General features: G+C 36.8%; 1 protein-coding gene across 1 annotated transcript in view; it reads left to right on the top strand.

Moving 5' to 3' along the window:
• The window catches only part of LOC139116506 (glycine receptor subunit alpha-2-like), a 28,883-nt gene extending 11,662 nt beyond the window's left edge, over positions 1–17,221 (top strand). Inside the window, exons 7-8 of the mRNA XM_070679121.1 lie at positions 13,608–13,736; positions 16,355–17,221. Of these exons, the coding sequence (XP_070535222.1) occupies positions 13,608–13,736; positions 16,355–16,669 (444 nt within the window). The 3' untranslated portion in view covers positions 16,670–17,221. The remainder of the gene's footprint in view (positions 1–13,607; positions 13,737–16,354) is intronic.
• The last annotated feature ends 382 nt before the right edge of the window (positions 17,222–17,603 follow it).

The raw sequence follows: 17,603 nt of genomic DNA, 5'->3' as shown, positions 1-17,603 counted from the left end.
TGAAGGAATTTAATATCAACTGAGAAATGCTGCTTGAATCCTGAAAACTGCCGAAAACTACTTACTCCATTGCAAGCAGCCCATACTTTTATCAATTCGTCTTGTCTATAACTAATTTGATACATTGAATGATATCTCTATTTCAGGGACATTTTAATGTTGCTTGCATAATGATACATTGCATCGGTACTAACTTTAAGATATGGCATTGATATTTATATATATATATATATATATATATATATATATATATATATATATATATATATATATATATATATATATATATTATTATTATTATTATTATTATACATCTTATATTCGTGACTGGGGCATCAAATTGTCAGAGTAATGGCCGTTTTCACACAATGTCAACAATTTTTCTTACGATTTATAGCGCAAGTGTGGAGCGCTATCTCGGACGCGCTTCTGCAAGGTATGGGTAGTGTGTGCACTACACACGTAAACTTATTACGTACAGAGCGCGCGCGACACATGTTCTGGCACTCGTCCAATGAGTCCCTTGAAACCGTTCAACAGTGAATGCGCAGATACAGCAGCGGGGGATGCGGCGCCTTGAAATCGTACGTGTTACGGAACGGGCGTTCTGTATAGTCCAGTCAATTTAGGGTTTAACCTAGGACTAATTGCAACAGAAATTATTTCTTCACCATGACCTTTGGAAAGGTCTCACTAATGACATATTAAAAGTATAGGAAAATATAAAGGGTGCAAATTGGTTAAATTTGCATATATTCAAATTAGCTATATATCGCCTTAAAATTACTGCTATACTCACATTTTGGACATGTAAACTGAATTCAAGTGACTTTTTTCGTTGCAACACAATTAGGTAAGGTTCAACAAGTTATTTTCTAAATGTCTTGAACAATAAAGATTATGCAAATTAAGTAATTTGCATATATTCGCAGTTTTTTCACTATTCCAGACAAAATGAATGTTTAAGCTCATATTTAAACAATTTTTTTCTCAATGAAATTGTTAAGGTTTTGCAAGAATTACCTAAAACAAATGAGGTTGACCTAATTTGCATGCTAATTATTTTAATACAAAAGGCCTAATTTGCATAATTGACACAAACTGTCTTCTGAATACAATAAGACTACAATAGCTTTCATGACATTTCCTGGTTATTCAGAAATGCAATGAATAAAGAGAAGAGTTTCAGAGCATTACTATTTAAATAAAGGGAATCAGAATTCTTTCTTTGGATATTCTTCTTTCTTTTACGACCATAAGGTTATTCATAAAAAATCATTGGACGTGTTCAATAATTTGACATCAATTGTCATTTTTAGTCATTTTATCCTACAACATGTTCGATTGCAGTAATATTTTTGAAGGAATATTTTATGCTTTTGGTCACTATCTTCAATGACGATGGAAATATTCAGTTACTAATAGATGGTTCCCCACACTTTTTTTTTTGTATTTAAAATTGTTTATTGGTAACATTTTTTTAGTAACATGAACTTAAGATAAAAATGAAGTACAGTGCTTAGTTATCTACAATTTGTGTAAAATTGAAATCCATTTGTTGCAATGTCTCTCTAATTTGTCTTTTTCCAGAGCTATTTCGTACTCTAGATGGTAGTTGAATTTCACTTGCAACATAAAAGCTGCAAAGTGTGGTTTACTCTGTTTCATTTTCATGGCATAGATGTGTCTTTTGGCTAACAGTAGCAAGTGATTATGAATGTCAGAGTAACCGTCAACGCCAAAGAGCACTTCATTTAAGTTATGTCTCGTGAACAAACTGAGAGATGCCTCGAAAAATGTGTGAAACTCGTTCAAGAAGGTCTCAGTGAATTTACAGGTGTAGAAAAGATGATCTAGTGTCTCGTTGCTGTTTTGGCAGAATGAACAGAGCGGTGATTGGTCCATGCCTCTTCTAGATAAATCGTAGTTTGTGTATAGAATATGATGAAGAAGTTTGAACTGGAATTCACGTGTTTTTGTGTCTATGGCTACCTTAAATGGTAGACTATATATGGGAGACCATGGTCCAGTAAAGTCATATTCTCTTTCATAATATCGTTCATTAATTGGACTTAGTTCCTCTTTACTGTAAATGGCGTTTCTGATGCTCTCCCTGGTAACTTTGTGGGAGGGTCGAAAGTTACAATTAAAAAACACATATTCATATTCATCTTTAAACACCGGTTCAACCAGCAATGGCTCCGGCCACCTAACTCTGAGACATGTGATTGCTCCATAAAGAAGGAGGACTTCGTTCCCTTGAGGTTTTTGTTGGTTAATTTTTCCCATGACAGATACCCCTCCTCGGTAAGTAAATCGAATATAAATTCAAACCCTTTCTGTCTTAGCTTTGGATTATAGACAGAATGCCCTCCAATTAGAACATTTCTGTTGTTCCAAATTGTTTGACAAGTAATGTCAATCTCAGAGTCATTGACCTCAACATTGCATACCGACCAGGATTCAAGCATTTCTTGGTAGAATCTCGGTAGGGGCAGGCTGAGTGAGTGAAAATCGAAGTTACACTTGAATAGGTACTTTCCACCCACAGATTTTAGGCGATGGTCTAGAAAGAGTTTCCAGGGGTGTTCTATGTTTCATCTAAATACCTTTAATAAGGTTTATACGCATAAGCTTGTGTGTAGTTTTCACATCGGGAGCCTTTAAGCCCCCCTCGGAAACCCCTCTGACCATTACCTTTCTGGTTATTCTATCTTTTCCATTCCAGAGGAAATTGAAGATAAGCTGTTCAAATCTCTTAAGAATTTCAGGTGTTATTGTGGTCATTCTCATGACATAATTAAGTTGTGATAGGGCGAATGTTTTCAAAATCTGAACTTTGCCCATGAGTGTCAGGGATCTCTTTTTCCATGTTCCCAGAGTTCCTTCGATCTGCTTGAGTGGTGTTGCATAATTGAGAGTGGTGTTTAACTCTTGGTTATACGAAATGTAAATTCCTGCAATTTTGATTGGTGAAGTCGGCCATTTGATGCCAAATGGTTTTTTCTTACGTCTTTTCCACTTACCAAGCCAAATAGCTTCCGTTTTAGTAGGGTTGACCATCAAGCCTGAGAGTGAGTGGAACTCGTGCAACATTTCAAATATTCTCTGACATGACTGTTCATCTGTTACAAAGGTCGTCAGGTCATCCGCAAATGCGGCATATTTGCATTCACCTATTCCTGACCTGATACCCTTGACAATTGGCGTCATCATTCAAGTTAATTAAGAATATTTCTAGCGCAAGGATGAACAAATAGGGTGACAATGGGTCTCCTTGTCTCACCCCCCTTTCAATGTTAAAATATCCGGTACTGAAACCATTGTTCATAACGCAACTGCTCAAGTCTGTGTAAAATGTAATGAACCATTGTTTAAAGAGTGGGCCAAACCCGTATGTATTTAAACATTCCATAATGTAATCCCATTCTAAACTGTCGAAGGCTTTCTCAAAGTCTATGGCAAGCAGTATTCCGGGAGGTTGTTTTCGTCTGTATGCCAGAGAATTTCCTCTATCAGCCTGATGTAGTCACTTATATCTCTGTCTTTGACAAAGGCACTCTGCTGGCAGTTAGTGAGGCTAGGCAAAACATTTTTCAGACGATTGGCGAGACACTTTGCAGCTACTTTAGCGTCGGCGTTGATGAGAGAGATCGGTCGCCAATTTTTGATGTATTTGGTGTCTCTCCCTTTCTTTTCTATTAGTGTGATCACACTTTGTCTCTGGGAGTTGGAGAGACTCCCGTTTTCGAACCCATAGTTGAGAGAATCAACTACTGTTGGCCTATTGTCGGCCAAAATGTTGTGTAGAATTCTGCTGGCAATCCATCATTGCCGGGGTCTTATTTCTTGGCATCATGGTGAGGGCACAGTAAATTTCATTGTGGGTTATTGGTGACTCACAATTTTTCATGAGCTGGTGCCCAAGTTTGGGGATGTTGTCATTTTTCAGGAAGTGGTGGTCAGTAATATCCCTTTCTGGGTTGGTTTTGGAGGAGTAGAGAGTACTGTAAAATGTCTTCAGCTCAGAAAGAATGTCTTTCTGCGATGTTTTCAGTTCATTGTTTGCGCCAATGATTCTTTGATATGCCCTTTTCTCCCCCTCCTCTTCTCCAGCCCTAGAAAATACTTATTGTTTTTCTCCCCTTTTTCATGCCATCTGACTCTTGAACGAATAATTGAACCTTCAGTTAGGTAGTCATATTCCCTCTCGAGCTATGCTTTTGCATTTTGGAGTCTGAGGATGTCGTCCTCTGACGCATTTGGCCTGAGGGAGGTCTCTAGATTGGAAACTGCTCCCTCAAGTTCATTGATACGTTGCTTTTTGAGTTTCGCAATTTGTTTTGAGTATGAGATTGAAAATTTTTTAATCTCATATTTCAGGAGGTCCCATTTGAGGCCTTTGTCCTCTATTCCGTCGTAATCTTGGAGCCATAGGGTAAACTTTTGGGAAAGTTCGTCAATGTAAACACTGTCCTGTAATAAGCTGGTATTTAGTTTCCAATATGACGGACCAAATGGTGTGGTGACAGGGTCAAAGGTCAGAGTCACTGCTAAATGATCTGTGCTAACGGAAGGGATAATCTCGGTGGAGCTGATATCTTGTTGCAGTGACTTGCTGATAAGGAAGTAGTCTAAGCGACTTTGTGTAATGGAAGGCCTGTGTCTACGCCAGGTGAAATGAGTGACCCCGGGATTACATACTCGCCATATATCAATCAAAGTGTGATGTTCTAACAGTTGCAAAATGCTCTCCTTGGCTTTTTGCCAATTAGGACCACTGGAGCCCGATCTGTCGATTTCATTATTAAATGTAAAATTAAAGTCTCCGCCGATGACAATTCTGTGTCTGATTGAACTTCATGAGACGACAGAATGTCAAGAAGTTCCTGTGTAAATTGAACATGAGATTTTTCATCATTGGGAGCATAAATATTTAGGAGCAGGAAGTTTCTGCCATCAATTGTTACATCTAGCAAAATGTACCTTCCATGCTCGGATGTTAGTGTTTTGTTCACAGTATGATTACAGTTGCGTAAAATAGTCATGACACCTCTACTATTGTGTGTCCCGTGAGAATAAAAGCAGTCGCCCGAAGCCTGGGATGACCAAAATTCTCATTATCTGACGTGCTGTGTGTTTCCTGAAGGAAAACAATATTTGGCTTCTTATGTTTTAACCATGTTAACACCTTCTTTCTTTTTTAAATTCCCTGAGACCTCTCACGTTAAGTGATAAGAATTTCAATTTCTGCATGTTTGATGAAATTGGGATATTTTAAAAGCACACTTACTTCCATTCTGTTGGTTGTTACCTTTTTGGGGATAGAATAGTAAAAACAAGGATAAGAAAAGGACTAAAGGAGAAAAAACAATTCCTTCTAAATCTAATAAAAAAGTTCTGGCAAAAGTTAAAGATAGTTGTTGTCGCATGACTTGAGTGAAGATGATGTGGCAGTGTAGCTCTCCAATCTGCTGGTCGAATGTTCATGCAGTCGCATGGGTGGTCTGAGGCGCGGTTCTTAAACCACATCGAGTGTTGGTGGGGGTTCTGAGTACTTGACTCCGTCGATGTACAGCATTCCATTCCGGAAGATTGGTTTCTTTCCGTCCTTGTAAGCTTGCGCCATGATCTTGTGGTACAGGCGTTTTTTCTTGTAATCTGCGGGGAGCAGGTCTTGTTTGATGTAGATTTCTGTTCCGACTAGGGCTTGCTTGGCTTTGCGTAATATCTGTTGACTTTTCGCCAGTAGAGTGAATTTCACAATGATAGGTCGTGACCGATTATTGGTGATGTCCCTCTTACTGGGGCTCGGAAGGCTTTTTCTATTCCGTGATCACTTACTTCGAACTTGTCCGTTAGCAGTTGTCGGGCGACCTCCATTGGCTTTTCGTTTCTTCTTCCTTTACACCGTAGAAGCGGAGGGAGCATTCTCTTAGTCGACGTTGTGCTCGAATACTTTCCTCCTGAGTGTTTTTTAAGTTTTCTGTAAGTTGACAGACTTTCTGTTCGAGGGAGGCGATCCTGGTTTCATTGTCGTCGGCTTTGGTAACCGCATATTCACTCGATTTCTCGAAGTCGTTTTGCCTCTCCTCGAGTTTTGTTACTCGATCTTCGACATCTGATAATACCAAGAGTTTGGTTTTGATCGTGGTGACATCTGTTTGCAAAGTTTCCAGTCTGTTGTAGAGCATTTCCATGGTGATTTTATCTGGAGAAGGTTCTTCCCCGTCGCTGGCCTCATGTTCATGAGGGGTGTCGTTTTGGCCGTCGCTTTGGTCTGAAGCAGGTCCAGTGAACGCTGTGATGCTTTTTTGCTTCTTTTTCTTGCCTTGCGGTGGTTGGATTCTCGGCATTTTCGGTCTGCGGGGTGACTGGGTATTCACGGAGGTGATGATTGAGTATTGGTACTCAGACTTTCTGAGATGAGCTGAAAACTTTGGCAGATTTGGAGAGCTGAAGGTTTAACGCACTTGCCTAGTTGTACATGGTCACGTGATCCTTCCCCACACTTAACAGTTGTGCCTGTGAATCATCTTTCTCATTATTAAACTATCATTAGTATAAATACGAACATCATTTGAATCACCATGATGGTAGTGGTGATGACAATTATTATGATGGTCATTATCATATCAAAATTTCTTCCTCTTCCTCTCTGTTTACATCTTCCTCTAGGTGGTTCATTTGTTTACAGCCAGAATCCTTTCGTTGACAACAGAAAGTCTAGATTTTGCTTTCTTCTGGGGTTATTCATGCTGCTGCAGTTCATGGTAGAACCCATAAGTATGGGAAGGGCAACTCAATGAAAAGATGTGAAGCATAGGATGATATAATTGTACTGCGTATCAAATCAGATCTTAGGTGTGCAAGTATCACTCATGGGGCTGTTATGTAATGGACTTCCATTTGCAGATTATTAGACTTTTGTGTTATCACCAATAAGATCGATCACTTAAGGAATTGAGAATCTGGCAAATCTGAGGTGAGACTTCCATAAGGTTCAAAATACAGGATAACCAATTTTATGATAATTTGATGTCCAAATTTGATATCCTAATTGATAAACTCGTTAACGGCAGCTAATAGTAATACGGGGTAAGGGTGAAAATAAAAGAAAATAAAGCTGAAACACAAATTTTCTTCAGCCTCACTTAGTACAAAGTGCTGGTTATTTGGCCAAGCAATTTGGTATGCATTAAGAAAATCCAAATCTTCCAGTAAGTTGCCAATGTTATTGACATTATGCAAATTCTCTAGATAATTGAAATGAACTATACGAATAAATCATTGTTTATTTTTACTGGGCTTTTCATTCTGTAGGCCCTATTTGTATATAATCATTACAATGAGTTAAAATACACAGAAAATAAATAACCACGTCAATTTCTTTGTACTGAGCAAAATGTTCATTCAAGTTATAAAATGGACATCTTTCGATAGGAAGAATTTAAAGTATTAAATAACTTAAACAAGTAGTGTCTCTTAATGTAACTTCTCATTTTACTGATAACATAATTACTTAAAATAAGTTGACGTCAATTTGAAAAATTAAAGAAAATTATTTTAATGGTCATCATATAGGATTTATGCACATGAGGAATCGCTCAAAATTAGGTAAAATATATTTGGCAATGTTAGTAAAAACTTCCAATCTCTCTTTACGATATTGTAAAACATTTCAAGTTTCAATTATTACATTTAATACAGCGTAGGCATTTCCTATAAAATCTTTTAAAATTAGCCCTTTGTACAAGACTTTGAATATACCTTTCTTGGATCTTTAAGTATTTAAGGTGAAGAAATAATTCGTATTCCAATTAGAAAAAGGAAGTGACATGGTTGACTTATTGGACAAATGCAAATTATAATTTTTTATCGCTGTAAGATATATTTGAAAACATTCTCTGAACTAAAAACAAAAAATGATGTTACATAGTCATTACAATGTCAACTTATCTCTTAAATCACTTTCGTAAATAGATTATCAGCACCAGGTTTGTATACCATCTATGACCCATTTAGAATTTGGGTAAATTAGCTGTCTTATGCACAACTTCATTAAATGCACTTTTCGCGATCCCTGGGATCGCCTTTGTTCTAGTCTGTAAGAGAATGATTGAGGTGTAATAGCCTTTTGTTTTCCACTGAAATTGTAATCTGGTGGGTAAATTTTCTGATGAGAAAATCTGGTGCCAACACAGGCCTTTAAACTTGCGATATGTAACTCTCATGACCCTACTAAAATTTAGTTCTAATGATCTCCGTTGTTTTTTAACATTATACATTGTCATTTATACTATAGGTCAAAAACAGGGAAAAGTAAAGTGGTAGGAGGGGCACATTGCAGTTATGTAAAATGAGGAGTCTTAAATGATTTTATGCATTGCCTACAAACACGAAAAGTACATTAAATAATCAAATTGCTTGAATGAAATATCAATTTGCTGAATATATTTTAAGAAATATATTAACAGCAACTATTTTGTTCCCTTTTCTAAGTTTATATTTATTCAAATTATGCACTGTCTCCCCTCTTAATAGTCATTTTGTTTGTCATTCTCCACATTCAATACAGAGTGGAAACAAAAACTACTCAAGTTGTTGTGTAGATTAAATATAATTTTTAAGTGAAGTGCAGTGGCAGCTATACTTGATTTAGGCAAATTAGAATATTTCTCGGGCGATACAGTGTATTCAAAAATATTGCCTGGACAAAAATTAAGATAAATGCATACATTACTTGAACATGATGTCGCATTTATCTCAATTCAATATGCATATTTCTTTTATCAGTGAATGTATTGCTCCATTATCCGTTTATATCTATACATATTAGGTAATGTTATACCTCTTAGATTGTATTGGACTTTTAGTATGTCATTCTAGGACCTCTCTAAAATACACAAAGAAAAATGAAATTCTATTGCTGTCAGAAGTAGCTTATATAGTTACTAATTAGGGACATACAAAGAAAAGCGAAGTGTTGTGGCGGCCATATTGGATTTATGCAAATACAGAATATTTTATGACGACAAAATATTTTAATCAACCTTGCCTGAATCAAACACAAGGCAAATAAGCCCAAAATCCGCATATATCATGTTTAGCCGAATATTTTTAGTAGCAACATTCTATCAGCACCTAGTTAATAACCATAATCTTTTTACATATATGCAAATTAGGCATTGTTTACAGTTCTAGATTGTACTAGGCTTTTAGTATGTCATTGTAGGACTTCTCTGAAATACACAGTGTATAAATAATTCTATTGCCGTCAGACTTAGCTTAAAAATAGTTATTAATTGGGAAAAATACAAAGAAAAGTGAAGGTTGTGGCGGCCATATTGGATTTATGCAAATGAGGAATATTTCTATGACGACTAGATATTTCCATCAACATTACCGAAACGAAAAACAAGGCAAATAAGCCAAAAACCTGCATAACATATCATGTTTAGCCAATTATTTTAAGAAGAAACATTCAATCAGCACTAAGTTTGTACCCATAATCTTTTTACATCTATGCAAATTAGGCACTGTTTACAATTCTAGATTGTACTCGGCTTTTAGTATGTAATTCTAGGACTTGTCTAAAATACAATGTGAAAAAATTATTCTATCGCTGTCAGTAGTAGCTTAAAAATAGTTATTAATTCGAGAAAAACTAAGACAAGTGAGTGTTGTGGCGGCCATATTGGATTTATGCAAATGGGGAATATTTCTATGACTACAAAATATTTTCAACAACATTGCCTAGACCAAAAAGGAGGCAAATAAGCCAAAAAACCTGTATCAAAATCATGTTTAGCCACATATTTTAAGTTGAAACCATCTATCAGCGACAATTTTATACCCATGAGCCCCCTTACATTTATGCAAATTAGGCACTGTTGCACCCCTGAGATCTTATTATACTTTTAGTATGTTATTTCTAGGACCTTTCCAAAATGCATGGTGAAGAAAAAATTCTGTTGCAATTATTCCTAGGTTGACCCCTTTTTTGGCGTAGATTGACTGGACTAGTAGGCCTACGGCTTTTTTAGCGCACGCAAAATTCCGTTGTTCTCGATGGTAGATGTAGAATATATATAAATATATATATATATATATATATATATATATATATATATATATATATATATATATATATATATATATATATATATATATATATATATATATATATATATATATATATATATTATCACATGAACTGGCCCGTATCTCCACCTGTGTGACGTACACCAGCACAGATAAGAAATCCATATTACCCCTGTTGTACGTCATCAACCGGAACTTTTTTCCTGAAACACAGAATTTTGACAAAAAGGTGACCCGGCGCGATAAATCCAGATATGGAAACATAGAAGGCATGTCCAACGAAATTGCAAGTCGCTAAAGCTTTAGCTATTCCCAAGAATCTGGGACGAATATACCTAACAGCAAGAATCGAATGAGGATATCATCGATCATTTGGCTCAGTAACGTCACTGCTCCAGTCGTAAGGCTCAATGTTGACGTCGTCGTACCTGGCGATCGCCAAGCGACGTCGTACCTGGCGATCCCGGTTGGCGATAAACCCTAAAGATACACCTCAACGAAAGTTCAACTTAATAAATGAGTACCGTATAATCTTCGGGAAAGCGACATAGAAGGCACAAGCATAAAGTCATTCGACGAACAACGATAAATTTCCTTCATCACACAAATTATTCCGTCGTTTCTCGATCGAGATCAAACCTGCAGCGGAAGGCTGTAGTGAAGACATATACATTCTGCAGTGCAGCGCTGTAGAATCCGATTTATTTTGAAAGTTGACTCGGACAACACTCACTGTACAACAGAACAGAGTTCCATCAAGTAACAAAATTGAGATGCACCTACGGGCGATACGTGTCACAGCAAACATCAAAGTCCATAAAACGAAACATTGATTGACGACTGAGATGGCCACCGGCGCGGCGGAGACCGGTGACGTATACGGCAGTGCCAACAACAACAAGCGTACACTCTGTGTGTCATCGATCTGAATCTTTCGGGCTCGCTATAAGGTCGTAAACTTGTGATATTTTAAAAGCCACAGCATATCTAAGTATGATAACTACTGTTTCGATAGTGCCATTGTATTAACTTCATAAATGTAATTGTAAATATTCTAAATAACTCAAAATACTATGCCTATCCGTCGGTAGCACGGTACGGTGAAAGCTATGATGGCAGACTTGCCTTGGCATCGCTCCAGCGCGAGACAATGATTGACACGCGCACGTGACCGAATCCGGATGTCTGATTAGTGGAGATACCTTTCGCTGTAGCGAAATTTCAGCTTAATCGGATTTATGAATAAAAGTATACCTGTAAACATTTGCACATCTCCTGGGTGACGGGCCGCTTTACTCGTTAAATGAAAGTAATCCGCGTAAATAAAACACAAAATCGCGATAAAAATCATGCAATTTGTTAAAATAATTTTGATCCATCCACATCAAAGAAAAATAAGACTGTTCATGTGATAAATATATAATCCCATGGAATTTTTCTCTGTTTGACGTCATCGTATACTCGTGTTTTTCGCGGAGCCGCACAACTTCTCGCCTTCGGCTCGAAGTTGTACGGCTCCGCGAAAAAACACTCGTATACGATGACGTCAAACAGAGAAAAATACCATGGGATTATATATAAAATATATATCTATATATATATATATATATATATATATATATATATATATATATATATATATATATCTATCTATATCTCTCTCTCTCTCTCTCTCTCTCTCTCTCTCTCTCTCTCTCTCTCTCTATATATATATATATATATATATATATATATATATATAATATATATATATATATATATATATATATAGAAAAGCAACGGAAGCATTCGAAGATAAGATAAGTTGAACCATTCGTCTGATGATCGCTACAGAGAGCACTTGTAGCGTGAAACTCTGAGTAACGCCTAAGTCCTGTGTTCAAATTGCTATGAATTTTTACCGTATATTATATATATATATATATATATATATATAATCCCATGGTATTTTTCTCTGTTTGACGTCATCGTATACGAGTGTTTTTCGCGGAGCCGTACAACTTCGAGCTGAAGGCGAGAAGTTGTGCGGCTCCGCGAAAAATACGAGTATACGATGACGTCAAACAGAGAAAAATACCATGGGATTATATATTTATCACATGAACAGTCTTCTTATTTTTCTTTTGACGTAGATGGATCAAAATTATCGTAACAAATTGCATGAATTTCGTCGCGATTTGTGTTTTACTTACGCGGATTACTTTCATTTAAAGAGTAAAGCGGTCCGTCACCAAGGAGATACTTTCATTCATAAATCCCATCAAGCTGAAATTTGATACATCCAATGGTATCTCCACCAATCAAACGTACGCATTCGGTCACGTGAACGTGTCAATCATTGTCTCGCGCTGTACCGATGCCAAGGCAAGTCAGCCATCGGTGGACATAACTTTCATCGTGCTAGCGACGGATAGCTATAGTATTCAGAGTTATTTAGAATATTTACAAATAGATTTATGAAGTAAATGCAACGACACGATCGAAACAGTAATTCTCATTCCGTGAGATTCTGATTCTGTGGCTTTTCAAGCGCGAAAGATTCCTTTCGATGACATACAGAGTACCTCATTGCATGTTTGTGCCCACAACGCTGACGTCACGGGTCGCTACCGGTGTCAACTCGTTGATCCCGATCTCGGTCGTCAATGTTTTCGTCTTAAGAACTTTGTTGTTTGCAGTGACATATATCTCAACCGTAGATACATCCTGATTTTACTTGACGGAAACTCTGTTTTGAGTGTTGTCTGAGGCAACTTTCGAAGTACATCGGAATCCACAGCGCTGCACTGCATATACAGCTCAACAGCTGATGTCTTCGCTACAGCCTTACGGATTTACGGATTTTTTTATGATGAAAGACATTTATGTTGTTAGTCGAATGAATTTATGCTTGTGCCTCCTATGTCGCTTTCCCGAAGATTATACTGTACTCATTTATTCAGTTGAACTTCCGTTGAGGTGTAGATTTCAGGTTTATCGCCAACCGGGATCGCCAGGTACGACGTCCACATTGCATTGAGTGTTACGACGCGACTCGACTGGCGCTGCCACGTTACAAAGCTATGCGATCGGCGGTATCCCTATTCGATTCTCGGGACAGCTATCGTTTTAGCGACTCGAAATTTAGCTGGACATGCCTTATATGTTTCCATATATGGATAATCGGGTCACCTTTTGTAAAAATGTCACGAGAACTCGGCATCAATCATGACAAATCGGTCTATGTCACGTCGCGACCCGCATATAAACGGTACCATGCAAGAAAAACGTTCCGGTTGATGACGTACAACAGTGGTAATTCGGATTTCTAATCCGTCCTGTTGTACGTCACATAGGTGGGAATTTGGGCCAGTTCATGTGATATATATATATATATATATATATATATATATATATATATATATATATTACTTCAAGTACAAAGTAATGGAATCTGTTAAGTTTCATGCTTATTTCATGTTATTATTTTTTACTTACTGACAATCTCCCTGCTCTTGAAACAGGCTATTGACATTTGGTTGACAGTGTGTCAACTTCTGGTCTATGTGATTTTGCTGGAATATGGATTGGTTTACGTGTTGTACACGACTGGGGGCATGACATCTAATAAACGTTGCACAGATAGAAACTTGGTAAGTATATGCCATGAAATGCGACGATGCTCGATGTCGTTTTCAATCGTTTAGTTACTAGCTCTAAGAAAGCAATATACACGATCCAATCGACTGCCGACTTACAACTAACATGTCGCTGTGTCATGTAAAGTATATTTCCTGATAATGATTAACATTGTAGTCAAAGTATCCCTTAGTAGCTCAAGAAAGTATACATGTAGCTCTTAATTACTGGATTACCGTGTGCTCAACCGTGAAGAAGCTACATGACTTATGATACTTACTACGAATGCCTTTATAAAAAGTAAGTAAACGATGTATACGAACAATAGCGCCATAGCATCATAGTCAAAAGATTCATAATGACAAAATATGACAAACACAAACAGCAAAGAACAGATAGACACCGAACAAGTATCCCTACACACATCAAAGCGAAATCTGTTGAAGAAAAATGTATGGACCTCCGGTGAAGAAAACAGGTATTTCGAAATTAGTAACTGCATTGTGCCCTATACGTTGGACCCGCCAAATATCAATCTCTAAGTCATTTTAGCCACGATTATAGACAGATAATCAAATTTATTTACATGCAATTGTAGTTGTCATATTTTCAGGTGTAGGCCGCCCTCTACGGCGAAAAGTTCCATTCATTTATGCGTTGGGGGTAATACAATCTACCTATTTGACGATCGCGTTTATGCGTGAAACTCGAGTAATAGGTACCAAACATACTTGATGTGTTCTCATATATATATATATATATATATATATATATATATATATATATATATATATATATATATATATATATATATATATATATATATATTATAGCTTTGTCAATACCAGTGAAGTTTGTGACGTCATATCCATACTTTATTACTGATAATGTATTCCATTATTCAGCACTGCGGCCCCACAGCGAGCAAGTTTGTGTTTTTTTGGAAAACGAAAAAAAGGACTGCGCATTTCAAAGGAGGGAAATTATCGGATAAACCATGTAATACACAAAACTATAAATCTTGACAATGGTTCACAATGTTGATAATAATGTCTTACTGTACGATTTATTACATTTTTTGAGTCCTCATGCACGCACTTGCCGTCTGTCTGGCTGGCGCTTAGCATGCAGTCCCCGTCCGATACGCTGGTTGTACCGACTAGCCACTACGTTTGTTTACAACATGGTTCGCTTCGTTGCCGTATAGGTGAAACAGAACTCAGTACGTTTGCAAACTCCTAGACGATACTGGGTTTGACACATGGCATATTATGTATGTCAGTCGCTATGTTAACGATGCAAGCGTGAAAGGCTACTCGAACCCGCCGTAAACGGGCCAACAACGGCAGCTTGCTGTCATCAACCTTGACCGGAAGTGTCTACGGAAATTACTACGGAGCCATTCAAAATCTCGGTCCAAGGTCAGCTATACCAACAATCATGACGACCGTGGACTCTCCGTTGATCTAACATCTCGGCCACCTATTTCTGATGCACTGACTGTAATCGGAGACAACTTTCATTCATCGTTTTTTTCTCCATGTCTGTGATTTTACCTTGCCTTGTTCTCGATAACGCGACGGTACCGAAACCCTCTAGTATGTTTGTCAACTGTACCTTTCAAGCACCCGTTTACGTTATAGCTCTTCTCAAGGAGCCATCGAAAATTAAATTTATAGACACAATTATTATTGAAATATAAACATTTGAATAACAATGTTGAACTCTTTTGATATCGTTTGCAATGAATGCTGTACTACTAGCGACATAATAATGATCGTATTGATCAGCTGATACCATGGCATGGAGCTCGCTGATCATACTGATGTCGATGCATGAACATTCCGTTTTCTTCATCTCTGGCATTTCACCGTGTCGATTTTTTGAATGGCATGATATTAAAGGTGATGTTTCAAGTTTGATATAGACGATAGGGATGCAGTTACTTTTCATTTCCTTCGAAATACATCGTTTTTCAATTCAAAATGAACCGTGAAAGTGCTGGTCATTTTATTTTGTGCTGAACGTGCGTGTTCAGTGCAGTGCACTGTGCAGTGTGGAGTGCATGTAATATGTACAGAGTCAGGGCCGATCATACTGGACGACGCTCACTGGCTTCAAAATCAGTTTAAATTTCCTTTTTTTATTCGTTTTCTACAACTACAAATTCACTGGCATTGCCAAAACTATAAAATAATAGTAATAATGTACCCCTCCCGGCCCATAATGGACTCAAGCAAACTTTACATAATGTACTCGGCTTCGCCTCGTATATTACGTCGTGCAAAGTTTGCTTTCGTCAATTATGAGCCGGGAGGGGGTGCATTATTTTATATATATATATATATATATTATATATATATATATATATATATATATATATATATATATATATATATATATATATATATATCACAAATAACTTCAAGTACAAAGTAATGATAGCAAGCGCAGCGAGAGCGGCCGAAGGCATTTTTATTAATTTTGGCATTTTTTAACCACACGTATATACAGTCAAAGGTAAACAATGTAATATGTAAGATTGTTGTTCGGTAGTAATTTTTTTTTCAAATTTGACCAGTTACTTTGGTATTTTTCAGCATTTTTATATTAATGCATTTGTAATTATCAGGACAAAAATATGCAAATGGATATAACAAGATGTCCGGCTTCAAGCAAGATGACAAGCTTCGAGAGGGCAGAACCACAGACAACTCTCACAAATAATCCCAAAAGGTTCATGTACACAGATGGAATAATGGAAAGGGCACCCGAATCTGGCATGTTTCAAACACAGTATGGAAGCCGCCGCGAAAAGAAGATATCATTAACAGAAACGTCTGCATATATTGGCTTTGGCAAACGTGTCGACAAAGTTTGCAAGGTTACATTTTTGGGCATTTTTATTATTTTTGCCATTATATACTGGAAAACATATTACTTTTAAAAGGTTCTCTTTCAACGTAAATAATTCCATTTGGTCATGCATTTTCTGAATCCATCGGCCTCATTGCTTTCAAGATTGTATGTCTTTTTAAATTTTAAGATTATTCAGAGATGTGCAAATGATATTAAAGTGTGTGTACCTGATGTTATGCCAATGATCAAAACGTTTATCTGAAGGAATTAAAGAAATGGCATGTAATTTGATATAAGTATTCCCAGGCATGGCTTATATCAGAGATGTTTGAAAGGCGACGGTATTTGTACATATTGACCCAGCAGGTTATGATGACGTTTATTACAACCCGGTTTGTCCAATAGTAACTATTAAACATGTGTGTACATTTGTATATATCGTATTCAAGAGATACTAACAGTATATAGATATGGATACATTATATTTAGAGACACTTATCACTCAGTCTATCTTTCCTTCATCCTTAAGTCTCCAGATATAAATGTAGGTGCAGAAACGAATACAAATTCAATTAAAACATTACACTAGCTGTAGTGACGATTGGACGAGAAGAGAGTCGGAAAAATGAATTCATTAAGGCATTCCTTAATGTTTCTGAAGGTACAGTGCTTTCAAAGATTATAAATTGATTTAAATTGTGTATCTTCAATAAGGCTTAAATTTTAGTGATTAAATAATTGTTTTAGATCAATTTATACAATGTAATATTTATGAAGTCGACAAGTAATTAAGAGGATGTGTGTATGATGCTATCTGAGGGTATTTCAAAAAGAATCTCACGAAAATGTGTTGACACCATCTTAGATAATCATATCATTCTTATAACATTATAGAATAATTTTGTTGATACAATTACATTAAGTGTTTTGTTGTATGTCAAAATACTGATCGAAAATAATCTGTTCTCGTGAAGTGTTTTATGATTTTGCTTTTATCGCAGATCCCATCAGTACAGGAAATA

The sequence above is a fragment of the Ptychodera flava genome, chromosome 17 (genome assembly GCF_041260155.1).
Source record: "Ptychodera flava strain L36383 chromosome 17, AS_Pfla_20210202, whole genome shotgun sequence".
Classification (NCBI taxonomy): Eukaryota; Metazoa; Hemichordata; class Enteropneusta; family Ptychoderidae; genus Ptychodera; species Ptychodera flava.
This window is presented reverse-complemented; position numbering and strand designations above follow the sequence as displayed.